Source organism: Lytechinus pictus, chromosome 5 (genome assembly GCF_037042905.1).
Source record: "Lytechinus pictus isolate F3 Inbred chromosome 5, Lp3.0, whole genome shotgun sequence".
Taxonomy (NCBI): Eukaryota; Metazoa; Echinodermata; class Echinoidea; order Temnopleuroida; family Toxopneustidae; genus Lytechinus; species Lytechinus pictus.
In genome coordinates this window covers 17,360,674-17,375,022 of record NC_087249.1, presented here as the reverse complement: position 1 = coordinate 17,375,022, position 14,349 = coordinate 17,360,674, and the positions used below count along the sequence as shown (strand labels likewise).

At 38.6% G+C, this 14,349-nt stretch overlaps 2 protein-coding genes across 2 annotated transcripts; one reads left to right on the top strand and one right to left on the bottom strand.

The window, feature by feature from the left end:
• The first annotated feature begins 8,366 nt into the window (after window positions 1–8,366).
• Window positions 8,367–9,668, top strand: LOC129259506 (putative nuclease HARBI1). The gene has a single exon (XM_054897786.2). It carries the CDS (start codon window positions 8,367–8,369, stop codon window positions 9,666–9,668), a length of 1,302 nt encoding a protein of 433 aa, XP_054753761.2.
• A 1,096-nt stretch (window positions 9,669–10,764) lies between these two features.
• Window positions 10,765–12,943, bottom strand: LOC129272535 (uncharacterized). Its single transcript, XM_054909666.2, has 3 exons — window positions 12,448–12,943; window positions 11,709–12,256; window positions 10,765–11,538 (listed from the first exon to the last, which is right to left on the bottom strand). The coding sequence occupies exons 1-3, from the start codon at window positions 12,629–12,631 to the stop codon at window positions 10,765–10,767; spliced, it is 1,506 nt and encodes a 501-aa protein (XP_054765641.2). The 5' UTR covers window positions 12,632–12,943.
• Window positions 12,944–14,349: the final 1,406 nt, after the last annotated feature.

Genomic DNA, 14,349 nt, shown 5'->3' with positions numbered 1-14,349 from the left:
ACATCACAATCCAGAGTCACCCTCTCGCCCTCATATAGAGTCTTATTTGATGGTCCCTTTTCAAGAGTCGTGTTGCATGTATTGTTTTCTGGAATAGTGGCTGTACTTCCGACGAAATTTTGAGTCTCTGGTGTTGTTTGTAATAGAGAACTAGAGACATTGCGAGATGACTGGTTGGTGAATCCACCTGATGGCGTTGTGGTGATGCATGAAGCAAGTGCCAAACACAATATTCCGACCAGGAAGTAAATTGCCAAATGTTCTTTAGCTCTATGATTTCCCATGTTTATCATCCGATTCCAGTTTAGCCGAAACTTCGTTTGCATTTCTTGTATTTTATTTTTGTCGTTGAATGATCACGCTAAATAAACCATCAAGACATACCATTGCAGATCGACAACCTTCGATGTCACCGTCTAATATCTGGACGTCGTTGTAGTTATTAGTTTGTTCATGCTGTTCAGATCAAACCTCCCCATCCTTAATTACACATCTCGAAAGTTGTTTATCATAAACAAGCCTATTTGCACCAAGAAGATAATGAATTTAATAGTACCCTTTAAAGTGCTTTCGAAAGGTAAGTACGATTAAGTTGACATTAAAAAGATGTGTACAAAGTAGAGACAATATTTGCACTTTTAAAATTATCCGCCAGTAGATCAAATTTATGAAATGTTTGTTAGAACGAACGCTAAAATCTTTACTGAACTTTACCCTATTCAACCCGAGGGCTGTTTTACCCCGCAACCCTCTCACCTCGACATTTTTCATGATAAATCTGTAACGCAAAAATATCGCACCTGAACGTTTCATTACTTGTTTTCGTTGCTCAACTTTAAAGATCAAATTCCCGATTCCAAGGTAACGCAATATTTCGTAAGTTTATGTCAGAGCCAAAATTGCTCAAAACGTGATTTCATGTGCAAATCCAATGCAAATTCTGCATTTAGCCAAAGTTCATACATGTATCTTTTTTACTTTTAATGATTAAAGCAATTGCCTACATGTTATTCATGATTGAATTAGTATCGCCGAGGATTTGCATATAAGAAATAAAAAACCTTAAAGACGAAAGACATAGAAATACATATAAAATTTGTAAAGCAAAACAAAAACAAATGTCTAAGGGAAAAAATGGTCTCGCCATTTTTATCCAAAATATATTTACTAATGATCCTAAAAGGGTGTCCAGACCGAGATGCAGCAGTTTTGGAGCAATGTTTAAGGATTTACAGCGAATGAATTGATTATAGATAAATTTGAATAATTTTGGTACAATCAACTATCTAATGTGGGACATTACGACACGAGGGACATTGTGCCGATCAACGGTCGAGATTCCACACCCTATACCCCCAGGCTACTCAATTTTAAAATAGCCTGGGATATAATGTAGGTTTAAAACAGGTTAACTATTTTGGTTGTCTATGTGACAAATATAAAGTGAACCTATAACACATGCAAAGAATTTCCTCTCTAGCAAACGTAATCTATAATGTTCTGTTATGAAAAAAAAAATTGTATCAAAGGCTGGCCCTTTTTATGCCAAATATCCTTGCGCAAACTATCCTAACTAATCAATATTTACTTTCGAAGGCCCTAAGTTCTTGGGTATCTTGATTATAGCATCAAAGAATCCTAAAGCCTAACATGCCTAAACTCTTCAATTGAATTTTTTTAATAGATATTTTGAATAGTCTCTATTGATCATGCAGTTAAAAATATACGCATGACATGAAATATATACAGAATACAAAATTTAATTTTTAAAAATTAAAAACTAAGAACAAATTAATTGCAATGGAGCAAGAGCATACAATTAGTCACAAAGTTGTAGAATGTAACTTTTAAAGAGTTTTTTTTTAATTCAGATATCGTCTGTCAAGTGATTTTTTTTATATTGTTTCTTCAAGTTTACTCACTTATGCGAGGATGAGAAATCAATCGTGTGGGTAATATACCAGGTGAAAGAGGGGGTTCGACGTTTTACATTGATAGGCGATTTGTTTATTTTAATTTTGATTTCGTTATGAAAAATGACTGTTTCTTTCTTGTGGGACGCACTGTATTCAGCTCTGTTATAGTGCTTTTGAACTTGGTACAATATTTCAAATGACAATATTAAGGGGAATATCCGCTCAGTTATTTTTTCGACCATGCACTGGGATTTTGTTTGGCAATGTTGTCAAAGGAAATTTAAATCTGCCATGACATTCAGCACTTTTTATTCTTTATGTTTCCCTACACTGTTACTATATTATATATATACATATATATATATGTATATAGTGGCGTTCCGCAGGTCGCAGCATTGGGGGGCACCAGCAAATAAATTTGAGTCACTTATTGGGCGCTCGAAGTGTGCTCGATTGCCAGGTATGCTGACCTAATAGAGACATTTTAAGGACTGTGCAATTAAACGGAAATGTATCTTACTGATTAAATAATGCGCAAGCTTAATTTTTTTTATTCAGACCTAAAGAAGGGACATTGTAAGCAATTTTCTGTAATCATGATGCGTATCTGTCTCTCTAAACAAACAGTGAGAGCGCGAAGCGCGAGCTGAAATTCTTGCATTTATTGACCCCAAACAGGGATATTTTAAGGACTATTCTTTTAGGAATTCATGAAGAGCATACGTACCTCATAATCTCATCATTGTGCTGATTTTTGTAGAATTACACCTGAACACAAAGTGCGAACTGAAAATTTTTGAAATTCAGACCTGAAGAGGGGGCATTTTAAGGACTCTTTTTAGGAATTAATAAAGAGCAGACATATCTCACCAATCCACTAATGCAAACGTAAGCGGACTGGAAATGCTTTATATTCAGACCTTAAAAGGAGCAGAAGCATTTATTACGATATAAAATAATAATAACTCAAAGTGCGAGGAAATATGGTGTATATTGACTTGAAAACGGGGTGTTTTATAATACAACGTGATTATATATCTCACTGAATAGACAATGCGAACACCAGGAATGATAAAAACAATTTATGTTTCACAAAGTTATGAAAAAATGCTGATGTAATATAATATATATAATGAAACATAATATGATATGATGTCTAATAATCTCTTTTTTCTCCTTTTTCTCCCGTTTTTTAAACAGCCGATGGGAGGGGGGCACTGACCGAGTCATGATAAATCATCGACAATTCTCGATTTCGTTTTTGTGAGACGCACTGTAACACTATCTATTATGAATTCGGAGGGCGCCCTTTCACGGTATATTGATAGTCACGACTTCAAAAACCGGAAAAAAAATCTTATCGTTTTGGAGGATTTGGACTTTAGATTGCTTAAATTTTTGAACTTTTCTACATCCGACTGGGTGGTAAGATGGCGGCTAGTGGGCTTTCCCGAGGTTCATTCTACGCTAGCGCCACGAAAGCAGGCGCACACGAACATGAACGTCACGCTATGAACACAAAAGGTAAGCCTGTCTTTATCAAGCACAGTGATATACATAGGCGGATCCAGGGGAGCCGAGGGGCCCGGCCCCCCCTCCCCCCTATTTGCGGAGCCAAAAGATAAAAAAAGGGAAAAGAAAGAAGAAAAAAAGAAAAATAGGAGAAAAAAAGAAGAGAAAAGATAAGATGAGGAAGACGAGTGAAAAAAATAAGATGAGGGGAAGACTTTGAAAAAAAAATTAATGTCACTATATAAAATTTTCGCTCGCGCTTCGCACTCGCATTGCCTGTTAGGTGATTTACATATCTTACTCAATATGGAGCTTAACATATCAAGTTTTGAAGGCATTATACAAAACATATTTCAGCTCGGAAATAGAACTTTCATTATTTTGTTTGATTTACAAATTGATGTAAAAATGTCATAGTAACATTTTTTTGCTCGCGCTGTTTGATTGTCAGGTACCTATCATTTCCGTGTATTCCATAAAATTCTCCAAATATCCCCATTCAGGTCTGATTGTCAAAAAGTATCAGCTAGCGCTGCACGCTCGCATTTTGATTGGTGAGTTATGTATAATTTTCTCACTAAAATTCTTTAACAAATTACTTGAAACCCCCATTTCATGACAGTTTATCAAAAATTTCGGCTCCGATTTGCGATGGCATTAATTGTTAAAAATATATATCAACTCATGCATCCTATTCATAATTTCAAAAGTGCTTGAAATGTCCAGTTTTCTGGCCAAAATATTAACAAATTTCGCGTTTTCATTATGCTTATTAGATTAATCAATAAGATATTGATTTAGTAATTAAATTGTCCCTTTGTTCAGAATGGAATATCAACAAGTTTCATCTCGCGCTTAGGAAGAGGAATAGGAATATAGTCGTCATTTCAATATGATGACAAAATTTCCACAATCGAAGATCGTCTCCGCTACACGCAACCCGCAACAAGATCTTTTCAGCAACAACTCGCCTCTTCTACAAGACCAAGCTTCTGGAGTTTCGTACAGCGATACACCAGTGCAAAGTCAACATCACGCTAATGATCATGCTGATTCTCGTTTCTCTGATGTCTCAGCTGAGTCACCAGAGTTTGTTTGACCTCGTTTAGGATCTGGAAGCGTCAATAGTAAAAAAAAAAAAGGAAGCAGAAAGGAATCAAAAGACAAAAAAAAAAAAAAATGAGCATACGATTTTATACATCTACAACCCTTTTTCCGATGTCAGTCTGTCATCTGATCAGTCTTAATGTCCGCGGACTTACAAATAAAGAAAAGAGAAGACAGATATTTCGATGGTTCCAACGACAAAAAGCTGATATATTCTTTATACAAGAAACATATTGGACAACTGATAAAGAGAATTTAATCAGAAATGAATGGCATGGACCATGTTACTTTTCACATGGATCGAATCATTCATCAGGAATTGCAGTTCTTTTTAATCAAAAATTTGATGCAGATGTTATTTCTGTAAGACAGAATAATTATGGGAGAATGTTGCTTCTGAAAATTGTTATTGATACTATGCATTATTATCTTATTCTCTTATTTTATTTAAAAAAACCACGAAATTTGTGTAAACTGTTAAAACAATATTCCCTTTGTGATATCCGGAGAAGAGTGAACCCATTATGCAGACAATTTACATGGAGCAACCAATCTCTACGAATCGCATCAAGACTAGATTATTGGCTTGTAAAACAAATGTGTGCAGCCCGGAGTAAAAAAAATAAGATATTAGACCGTCAATAAGAGCCGACCATAACGCAATATCGCTTAAGATTAACATTAAAAACAACAATAAAGGTCTTGGTTAATGGAAATGAACACTAGTATTTTGAAAGATGAAAACTATCAAGACAACGTTCGTAATATTATATGTAAGGTTCAAACTAAAGATTTTACTTCTTCCGAAAAATGGGAACTATTGAAAATAATGGTCCGTGAATTCATACAAAAATTTTGCAGTAAAAAGAAGGAAACGAAAAAGGAGAGAAAAGATTTCTTACAGGAAAGAATGGATTTTCTTGGAAAACAGATTGATGAAAAAGAATGATATTGAAACAGAAATGAATTATAAATCAGTAAAAGAAGAACTCGAAAATGTTTATAAATCTGAATCAAAAGGTGCAGGTATTCGAGCAAGAGTGAAATGGATGATCTTTTTATTCAGCATCCCCTCAACTTTGGAACAACCTACCTCAGAGCATAAAACAAGCAGACTCGACTGACAAATTCAAATCTATGTTAAAAACTCACCTTTTCGTTAAATAGATCGTCCTTAGCATATGAAGCTTCAACTGTCTACTTTCAACTGTCAACATGTATAATTCAATTTTAGCTGGAATTTCTTGTCTTTCTATTTATTTTCCTTAAGCGCTTAGAGACATTCTTTATGATAAGCGCTATATAAATGATGTTAATCATTATTATTATTAAAGAAACTCAAATTATTTCTTAAGTTTGGAAAAAGAAACGTTTCTCGAAAAGGTATAAACCAAATAAGATCAGTAGATGGGAAAAGAATACTCAATAAAGAAAATGATATTTAAAAAAAAATAATGAAATTTTATAGTATTTTATATACTGATGAAAATACGAATGATGATATTTTGAAGAATATGTGCAATCACAAAATATACCCGTCGAATTTTATCAGGTGTTTTGGTCCGACCTTAGTCATATGCTTGTCGAAGCACTGAATGAATGTTATAGTAATGGAACTATGTCAAACACTCAGAGGAAAGGTCTTTATATAAGAAAGGAGACAGACTCAATTTAAAGAATTTGAGACCCATAACACTTTAAAATTGTGATTACAAAATCATAGCAGCTGTGTTAGCCCGCAGATTACAAAAAGTTATACTCGGATTGTTGACCCAAATCAAACTTGTTATTTTAAAGGTCGACTGGCGGCCCACAATGTACGACTCGTAAAAGATGTGATTCACTATATAATAAAGAATAAGAAAACTGGAGCAATCATGTTGGTAGACTTCAGTAAAGCGTTTGATGTTATTAATATGCAGTTTGTAAACAGTTATCTAAAAAAAAAAAATGAATTTTGGGCCTTACTTTCAGAAGTGGGTAAAGGTTCTTTATGCTAATATCGCAAGTTCCGTTATTGTAAATGGTTGGATCTCGGAAACGTTCTCTGTCAATTATATTATAATTATGTTATATTACTGTATATTACATACATAAACTTTTTTGTCATAACTTTATGAAACATAATTTGCTCAGGGCCTATGTCTTCATTGTTCTTGGTGCTCGCATTGTCTGTTTAACTAGATATAATAGATCAAATATTTTTTCGGAATACTATAGTTTTCAAGTATATTTGAGAAACGTGACGTTGTCAAATCAAGTCAATATACACCAAATATGTTTCCTCGCACTTCAAGCTATTATTGTTTTATGTAGTGACATATGCTTCTTTTTATGACTACTTAAAGTGATCGCCCCATTTTAAGGTCTTAATATGAAACATTTCCTGTCCGTGCTTACGTTCGCATTAAAGGATTGGTGAGATATGTCTGCTCTTCATGAATTCCTAAAATCAGTCCTTAAATGTCCCTTTTTCTGATCTGAATATCAAAAATTTTCACCTCGCGCTTCGCGCTCGCATTAGATGAATATGGTGAGATATGTATACTCTTAATGGATTCCTTAAAAAGTAGTCCTCAAAATATCCCTTTTTCTGATCTGAATATCAAAAATTTGCAGCTCGCGCTTCGCGCTCGCATCATTTGGTTAGTGAAATACGTATGGTCTTAGTGAATTCATACAAACAAGCCTTAGAATGCCCCTCTTCAGGTCCGAATTTCCTAAATTTCGGCTCGCGCATCGCGCTCGCAATATTTGGTTAGTGAGATGCGTATGTTAATCATGATTACAATGACTACAAGTGCTTCCTGTGTTTAGATATAATTCTAACAAAATCAGAAAGCACTTGGCACTCGCATTAGATGAATATGGTGAGATATGTATACTCTTAATTGATTCCTAAAATAAAGTCCTTAAAATGTCCCTGTTTGGGGTCAATATATACAAAAATTTCAGCTTGTGCTCGATCGCGCTCGTATTGTCTGTTTAGCAAGACAGGTATGTAACATGATAACAAAAATTTGCTTATAATGTCCCTTTCTAGGTCTGAATGTCAAAATTTTTCAGCTCGCGCTTCGCGCTCGCATGATCAGTGAGATACATATCCGTTTATTGGCACTGTCCTTAAAATGTCTCTTTTAGGTCATTATACCTGGCAACTGAGCGCGCTTTGCGCGCTCACTAGGTGACTCAAAATTTTTGATGGTGCCCCCCCCCCAATGCCGTGACCCACGGTACGCCACTGAAAAGAGGGATACGTCAAGGCTGCCCCCTCTCGGCACTCTTGTTTATATTAGCAGCTGAATTTATGGCAAATAGAATAAGGCAAAATGATAGAATTAAAAGTATTGAATTTAAAGGATGCGCTTCAGTATTAATACTTTTACAGCACGCCGATGACACTCTGTTCCCCCATTCCACTGACCATCGGAACCTGATCTGACGCCAATCTGATCCCAATTTTGCAAAAATGTCAGCGCTCCGATGAGTTCCGATGAAAATTCACCCGACATCCACTTTTTTTGGTCCCTGTTTTCCGTAAAATCCTATAAAGATCCAACATTGATCGGGGTAATCGGATGAAGGACTGGTAGCGGCCCGATGTCTGTCCGCCATTTTCATCGACAGCGTCCGATTGATTCGAATGTGGTCGGATTGTAATTCGAGGGTGGCCTGACACTAATCTGACACTTCCAACACTCTCCCGACATCAACCCGACAAATCGGTTGCTGTTCGGAGGGTAATCGGACACTGACCCAATACTGGTCGGATTTTCGCCAAAATCGGCAGTCGAGTATAAAAGCAGGCTGCACCTCCTGACAATACTAGACATGGATCAACTTCTTCGCAACGCTGCAGCCCTGGGCTGTGTTTTTATGCTCCAGCAACAAACTATGCAACAAGACGCAATAGCCCTTCAGGTCCTGAGAAAGAGGCTGAGAAAAAGGCGAAGAAGACCACGTCGTTATTGGGTTCGACCATGGCTGCAAGCTGAGAGAAGGCTGTTATATGGGCACTACACCAGACTCTTGAATGAACTAAGAATGGAGGATACAACGGCATTTTTCAATTTCTTGAGAGTTACGCCAGAATTTTTTGATGAACTACTCCAGAGACTCGCACCAAGACTCACGAAGGACGATACCAATGCCAGGAGAGCCCTTGAACCTGGTCTCAAGTTAGCCTGTACCATAAGGCACCTTGCAGCTGGCGATCGGTATCCGTCACTGTCATACAGTTTCAGGGTTGCTCGAGAAACCATTTGCAAGTTTATCCCCGAAGTCTGTCAAGCCATAGTGGATGAGTATGCTAATGAAGTGATCCAGTGTCCCACCACTGAACAAGAATGGCGTGCAATTGCTGAAGAATACGAGAGGCGTTGGAACGTTCCACATGTAATGGGGGCACTTGATGGCAAGCACGTGGCACTCAGGAAACCAGAGAACTCCGGCAGTCTCTACCATAATTATAAACATTTCTTCTCAGTAGTCCTCATGGCACTTGTTGATGCTAACTACCGGTTCTTGTGGATAGACACCGGTGCTCAAGGACACATGTCTGACGCGCAGATATACAATGCATCTGAGCTCAAAGAGACAGTGGAGAGTGGTCAAATAGGATTCCCCCCACCTGAGCCAATGACCAATGACAACCAGAACATGCCATACTTCATGATCGGGGATGACGCCTTTGCTTTGCGAACCCACATGTTTAAGCCCTACTCGAGAAAGAACCTGAATCGTACAGAGCGGATATACAACTATCGCATAAGTAGAGCCCGAAGAGTCGTGGAAAATGCCTTCGGAATACTAGCAGCCAGATTCCAGTGTCTTCTAGGAACACTACAGCAACAACCTGATGTTGTGCGTAACATCATAGAAACATGTGTCTGTCTCCACAACCTGATTGGAATACGGCACCCAGCCATGCGCCATGGTCAGCTGGATACAGAGGATACCGACCATAACATCATACCAGGAGAATGGAGGAACATGGCTCCCATGCATGAAGTACCAACTCCAAGAGGACCCTTCCGCGACACAGCAGAGGCCAAAGCACAGCGTGAAACCCTAAGACTGTACTTCAACAATCCTCTTGGAGGAGCAGTTCCTTGGCAGGAGAGGATGATTTGAGATAACGGAGTATAAACTTTTGTTACCTGAAGTGGACATAGATAAAGATGACAATTACTATGATTAACTATTTTGTTGCCAGCATTTGTTAGAATACTTCAATGGATGTTGAGCCTTGAAATTACTAATTGTCATAATTATTAAGCAATGTTCATGATTTGTCGTCTGAACGGCGAATAATATGTTTGTGTGTAAAAAAAAAATTCAATCAAAATGCCGTGAGGTTGCATTTGCAAAAAACCTTATTGATTTTAAAAAATCAATCAATAAAAAAAAAACACATCAGTTATTGAAAGTGATGTGTTTCTGAGTAACTGAGTTGCCAAAATATTTTGTACTACATTAGAGTTGCATCAAGTATTATTATCAGTTATTGTACTTGGATATGATGTGTTTTTGAATTGCCAAAGAAGCTTGTAGCCAAGGCAATGTATCTAAAAAGGGAGTTGCATAGTGTTCAATAAAGTGAACAATGTAAATTTTCTGAATTGTTATTTCTTGATTCATTCTACGTTCCAAATCTTCAAATTTGAATTTATTAATGGAGTCGAATACAAGTATTCATTTCTTAACCAAAGCATTAAGAGAGAGAGAGAGAGAGATTGATGGGAAATAATGATTTGTTTCACTCAAGAATGACAAATCATACGCAAGATAATTCTAAACATTAATATGCAACCTGTGCGTACTTTATTCAACAAAAACAATCTTTACACACATAGCAAAACACAAGTCAATGATAAAAAACTTATAAATGATAAAGGGTCTAACTCCTAAAAACTAAATCAATGAAAACAAAGACCGATTTATGTTCGTTTCCTTCTCAGTATTGTTCTCATGTTTAATCCAAAAAAAAAATCTACATCGTCTTCCTGGCTCATTCCTCATTAATGACAAGTCTGATAAACAAAAAAGTCCAAAGCCGGAAAACAAAAACACAATTGCTTTTATTCTTTTCATTTTTTTGCCATCCTTGCTCTGCATTTGGTGACCCTAATCTTCCTGTGAACATTGCTGGGTCTGCTGCTGCTGGGGCGTCTGAGATGAATCATTCAGGCTTGCCAAGAAGCTTGTCATACTAAAGTCACTTGACTCCCTAGAACTTCTGCCTGCTGAGAGAGAAGGGGCGCTGGCGGAGCGTGGCTGCATGGTGGTGTAGGAGGGCGTTGAATGGTCGTTCATCCCAGGTATTACGTTCGCCATGTAGGACTGCTTCATGGAGTGCCAAACGCTGGTGGAAACTGGGTTGGTACTGTAGGCCAAAGGTGTGGTGGGGGCTGCCATCCATCTCCGCAGGGGGGTTGACTGACTCCTGAACTTGTACCAGGTCTATTGCTATTGGAGGATCCGAGGGAGGTTGCAGTGATGTGTGTCGATGCTGCATGAACAGAGAGTCTTGGCGTCTGGTGCTGGCTTCATCTTGTATGTCAAGGAGCAAGTTGCTCAGCAGTCTGTTTGCCTTCCTATACAAGTCATCAGGGAGTTGCTGCAGCACCGAACCGACGTAGTTAGTGAACTGCTCACGGTCTGGATGCTGTGACTGGGGCCTGTCAAGTGTACGCAACACCTGGGCAGAAAGGGCAATCAGCTGCTCGCTGTTTTGCTGGTTCTTGATAAGATGATCCAGAACATCCGTCTCCTGCTGTCTCGGGGACTTTTGTGGTGCCCTACCCTTGTTGTACCTGCTGCCCCTGGGGAATGGAGTGCTTTCCTTGCTGGCTCCATCTAAAGACTGCTGATTAGTGGTAGCTTCCTCCTGGTTTTCTGGCTGGGCTGGCTCTACCTGTCTTTCCACCCCTCGCTCCTGGTCCTCTTCTTCTTCCTCCTCCTCCCGAGGTGCTGGTCCTCTGGCCTCAATACGTTCCTGTAGCTGAAAAGATACAAAGCAAAGAATGTTTTGAGATGAGGAAATGTTAAGATATAAATCAAAGTTAATGTAAAATAATTCAAAATAATTTTTTGTTAAATTTTATTCTATTTTTCGTGATATGATGTATTTCACAATTTTTTTGGGTTTTTTTTGTTGTTACGTATACTTACACTAACTATGTTCCTCCTTTGCACAACGTACATGTGAGGGGTGAGGAAGTCAAAAAGCTGCAGCAGGCGCTTGTTGGCATCAGTAAGGACCTCAGCTCCAGATCCACTCTTTTGTGCTTTCTTCTTTAGCCGTCCAAGCTTTGTCCTCAGACTCTCGTACCACTGTTGCAGCTCCAACCCCGTCTTGTCCATGGCCTGTCCTTGCTGATCCCACAGACGTGCTCTGGCCTGGGTGTCCCTCCAGAGGTCTCTTGATTTGTTATACAGGCTATCGTTCTCCTTGAGGAATTCAGCTACCTCCACCATTTCTTCTTCGGAAAGGACGACAGGAGGCCTCGGGGCCTTACGCCTTCTCTTTGCAGGGGGCTGGGCATTTTCTCCATCAGTGTCCCTGCCTTTTTCTGTCTCATCTTCATCGTCATCTTCATCTGCAGTAGCAGGAGTAGCAGCTGTGGAGGCAGTGGATGTGGAACCTGCAGTAAAGTTTGTGGCGGTGATGACGGTGGTGATGCTGGTGGTAGCAGCAGTGCTGCCTGGCCTCACGGTGCCTGATAATTTATAATGGAAAAAACAGCTTTACATGACTTAGGCCTACATAAAACTCCATTCCATCTCAAAAATTCTTCAAATATTTAGATAAGAATTAATTACAAATATTTCAAAATTACAATTCAATTCATTATAAAAACATATTGACTTGCTTTTCTCACTTTGATATTCCTAACTCAGCTGTACTTACCAATAACACAAGGAGAGTCGTGTGGCTGAGCAGTGATTGGGGCCTGAATAGGCCTATCCTCCGTCTCTGCATCCTCAGGAGAAGGCACAGAGGATTCTTCTGCCACTTGAGATTGTTGTGGAGTGTCGGGAGGTCTCTTCTTAGCCTTCTGTCCTCGAACATTTCTGTTTTTTCTTGGAGCCATATTTAAGATCTTGGTGCTGTGTAGTGTCCGAGAAAATATGTGAAGTCAGCGTCGGCTGGCCCTCCTTTCATAGTCCGTTGGCCTTCAGATGTCGCCGCTTGCTATGCGATATGTGTCGGATGGCAGTTTGGTTAATGAGCGATTACCCTCCGATGTCACAACGGATAGCAATCGGACGGTACTAATTATCACGTTAACCGCCGATGAGAATCGAATTGGTGATGGGCGGCTATCAGGCGCGTCGGGCAGACCGCCGATTGCAATCAGATGAGCGTCAGATGACAGTAAATCATCGGACACTCATCAGATTGCCGTCGGACGTCGGCTTGACAGGTCCGATAGTTGCACAACACGATTCTGACACACATCGGACTGACTCGACATTCATCCGACGCTGACTCGATTTGCGACCGGAAATGGCGTCCGATGGCGAACTAAGCTCTGAGCTTAGTTCCTTCATCGGACGATTTCGCCTCATCGGATTACGCCCGACACGTCGGACACTGACCTGATAGTCGACAAACACAAATCGGATTCATCGGAGTGTGATACGATACTCTTCGGTGGGTTACCGGAAGAAAAAAACTTTGCTTCCGATGAGTGACCGATGAGCCCAATTCTCTGTGGAATGGGGGTATTAAGTGAATTAGATTTATTTGGAAACATTGCAAGTCCAAAATTAAATAAAGACAAGACTGTTTTTTTTTTTTGGGATTGGGGATACCAGTAAAAGATGGCATCTTTCTGACTTGGATCTTAGTTGGACAACAGAGCCTGTTAAATATTAAGGGTATTTTATATCCACGGGCCTCTACTAAATTAAAGTAAGTTGGGAAAACAAATTGTCTAAATTACAGAAACTCCTAGATAACTGGAGGAGCAGATATTTAACTTTTTCGGAAGAATTACCGTTGTAAAATCACTTGCTGTGAGTCAAGTAATTCATCTTATGACAGTAGATGTGATCCCGCAAATATATATCAATAATAATGATAATAATAATAATATAGCATTTATGAGGCGCCGATTTATCTAGTTTCCTATTCAATGGCGCACTATGTTACCCCGGCTGTAGCTCCAGCTGCTAAAGGCGCTTGGTGCATTCAAGGAATTAATCCTGCCGGGTACCCATTCACCTCACCTGGGTTGAGTGCAGCACAATGTGGATAAATTTCTTGCTGAAGGAAAACAAGAAACTAAATAGATCAAGAAACTAAATAGATCAATTTTCAATTTCATTTGGAATTCTAAGGTTGAAAAAGTGAAAAGATATACAAAAGACTATAGCCAAGGTGGATTACGAATGATTGATATCACCAAACAAATACTCAGTTTTCGTTTAAGATGGCTTGGAAGACTGTTAGATGATAGTGAAGGTCCTATGGAAGGACATGTCTCATTACTTTTATAATTGTATCGGTGGCTTAAATCTTCTGTTGCACTGTAATTATGACTATAATTTATTAGATTTTCGAAGTTTTCGACTACCTGAATTTTATCTGGAAATCTTAAAAGCATGGAGTTATGTAAAGAATAATACCACATGTGATACTGGTTCTGTTAAAGACATGTATGTTCACAAACAACTGATATGGCATAATAAGAACACTCATTGGAATAATAAGTTTTTGTTTTATGAAGATTGGTTCAATAGTGGGATTATTTATGTACAGGATCTTTTTGAGGAAGGACAGTTTGTTTCTATGGAAAAAATTCTA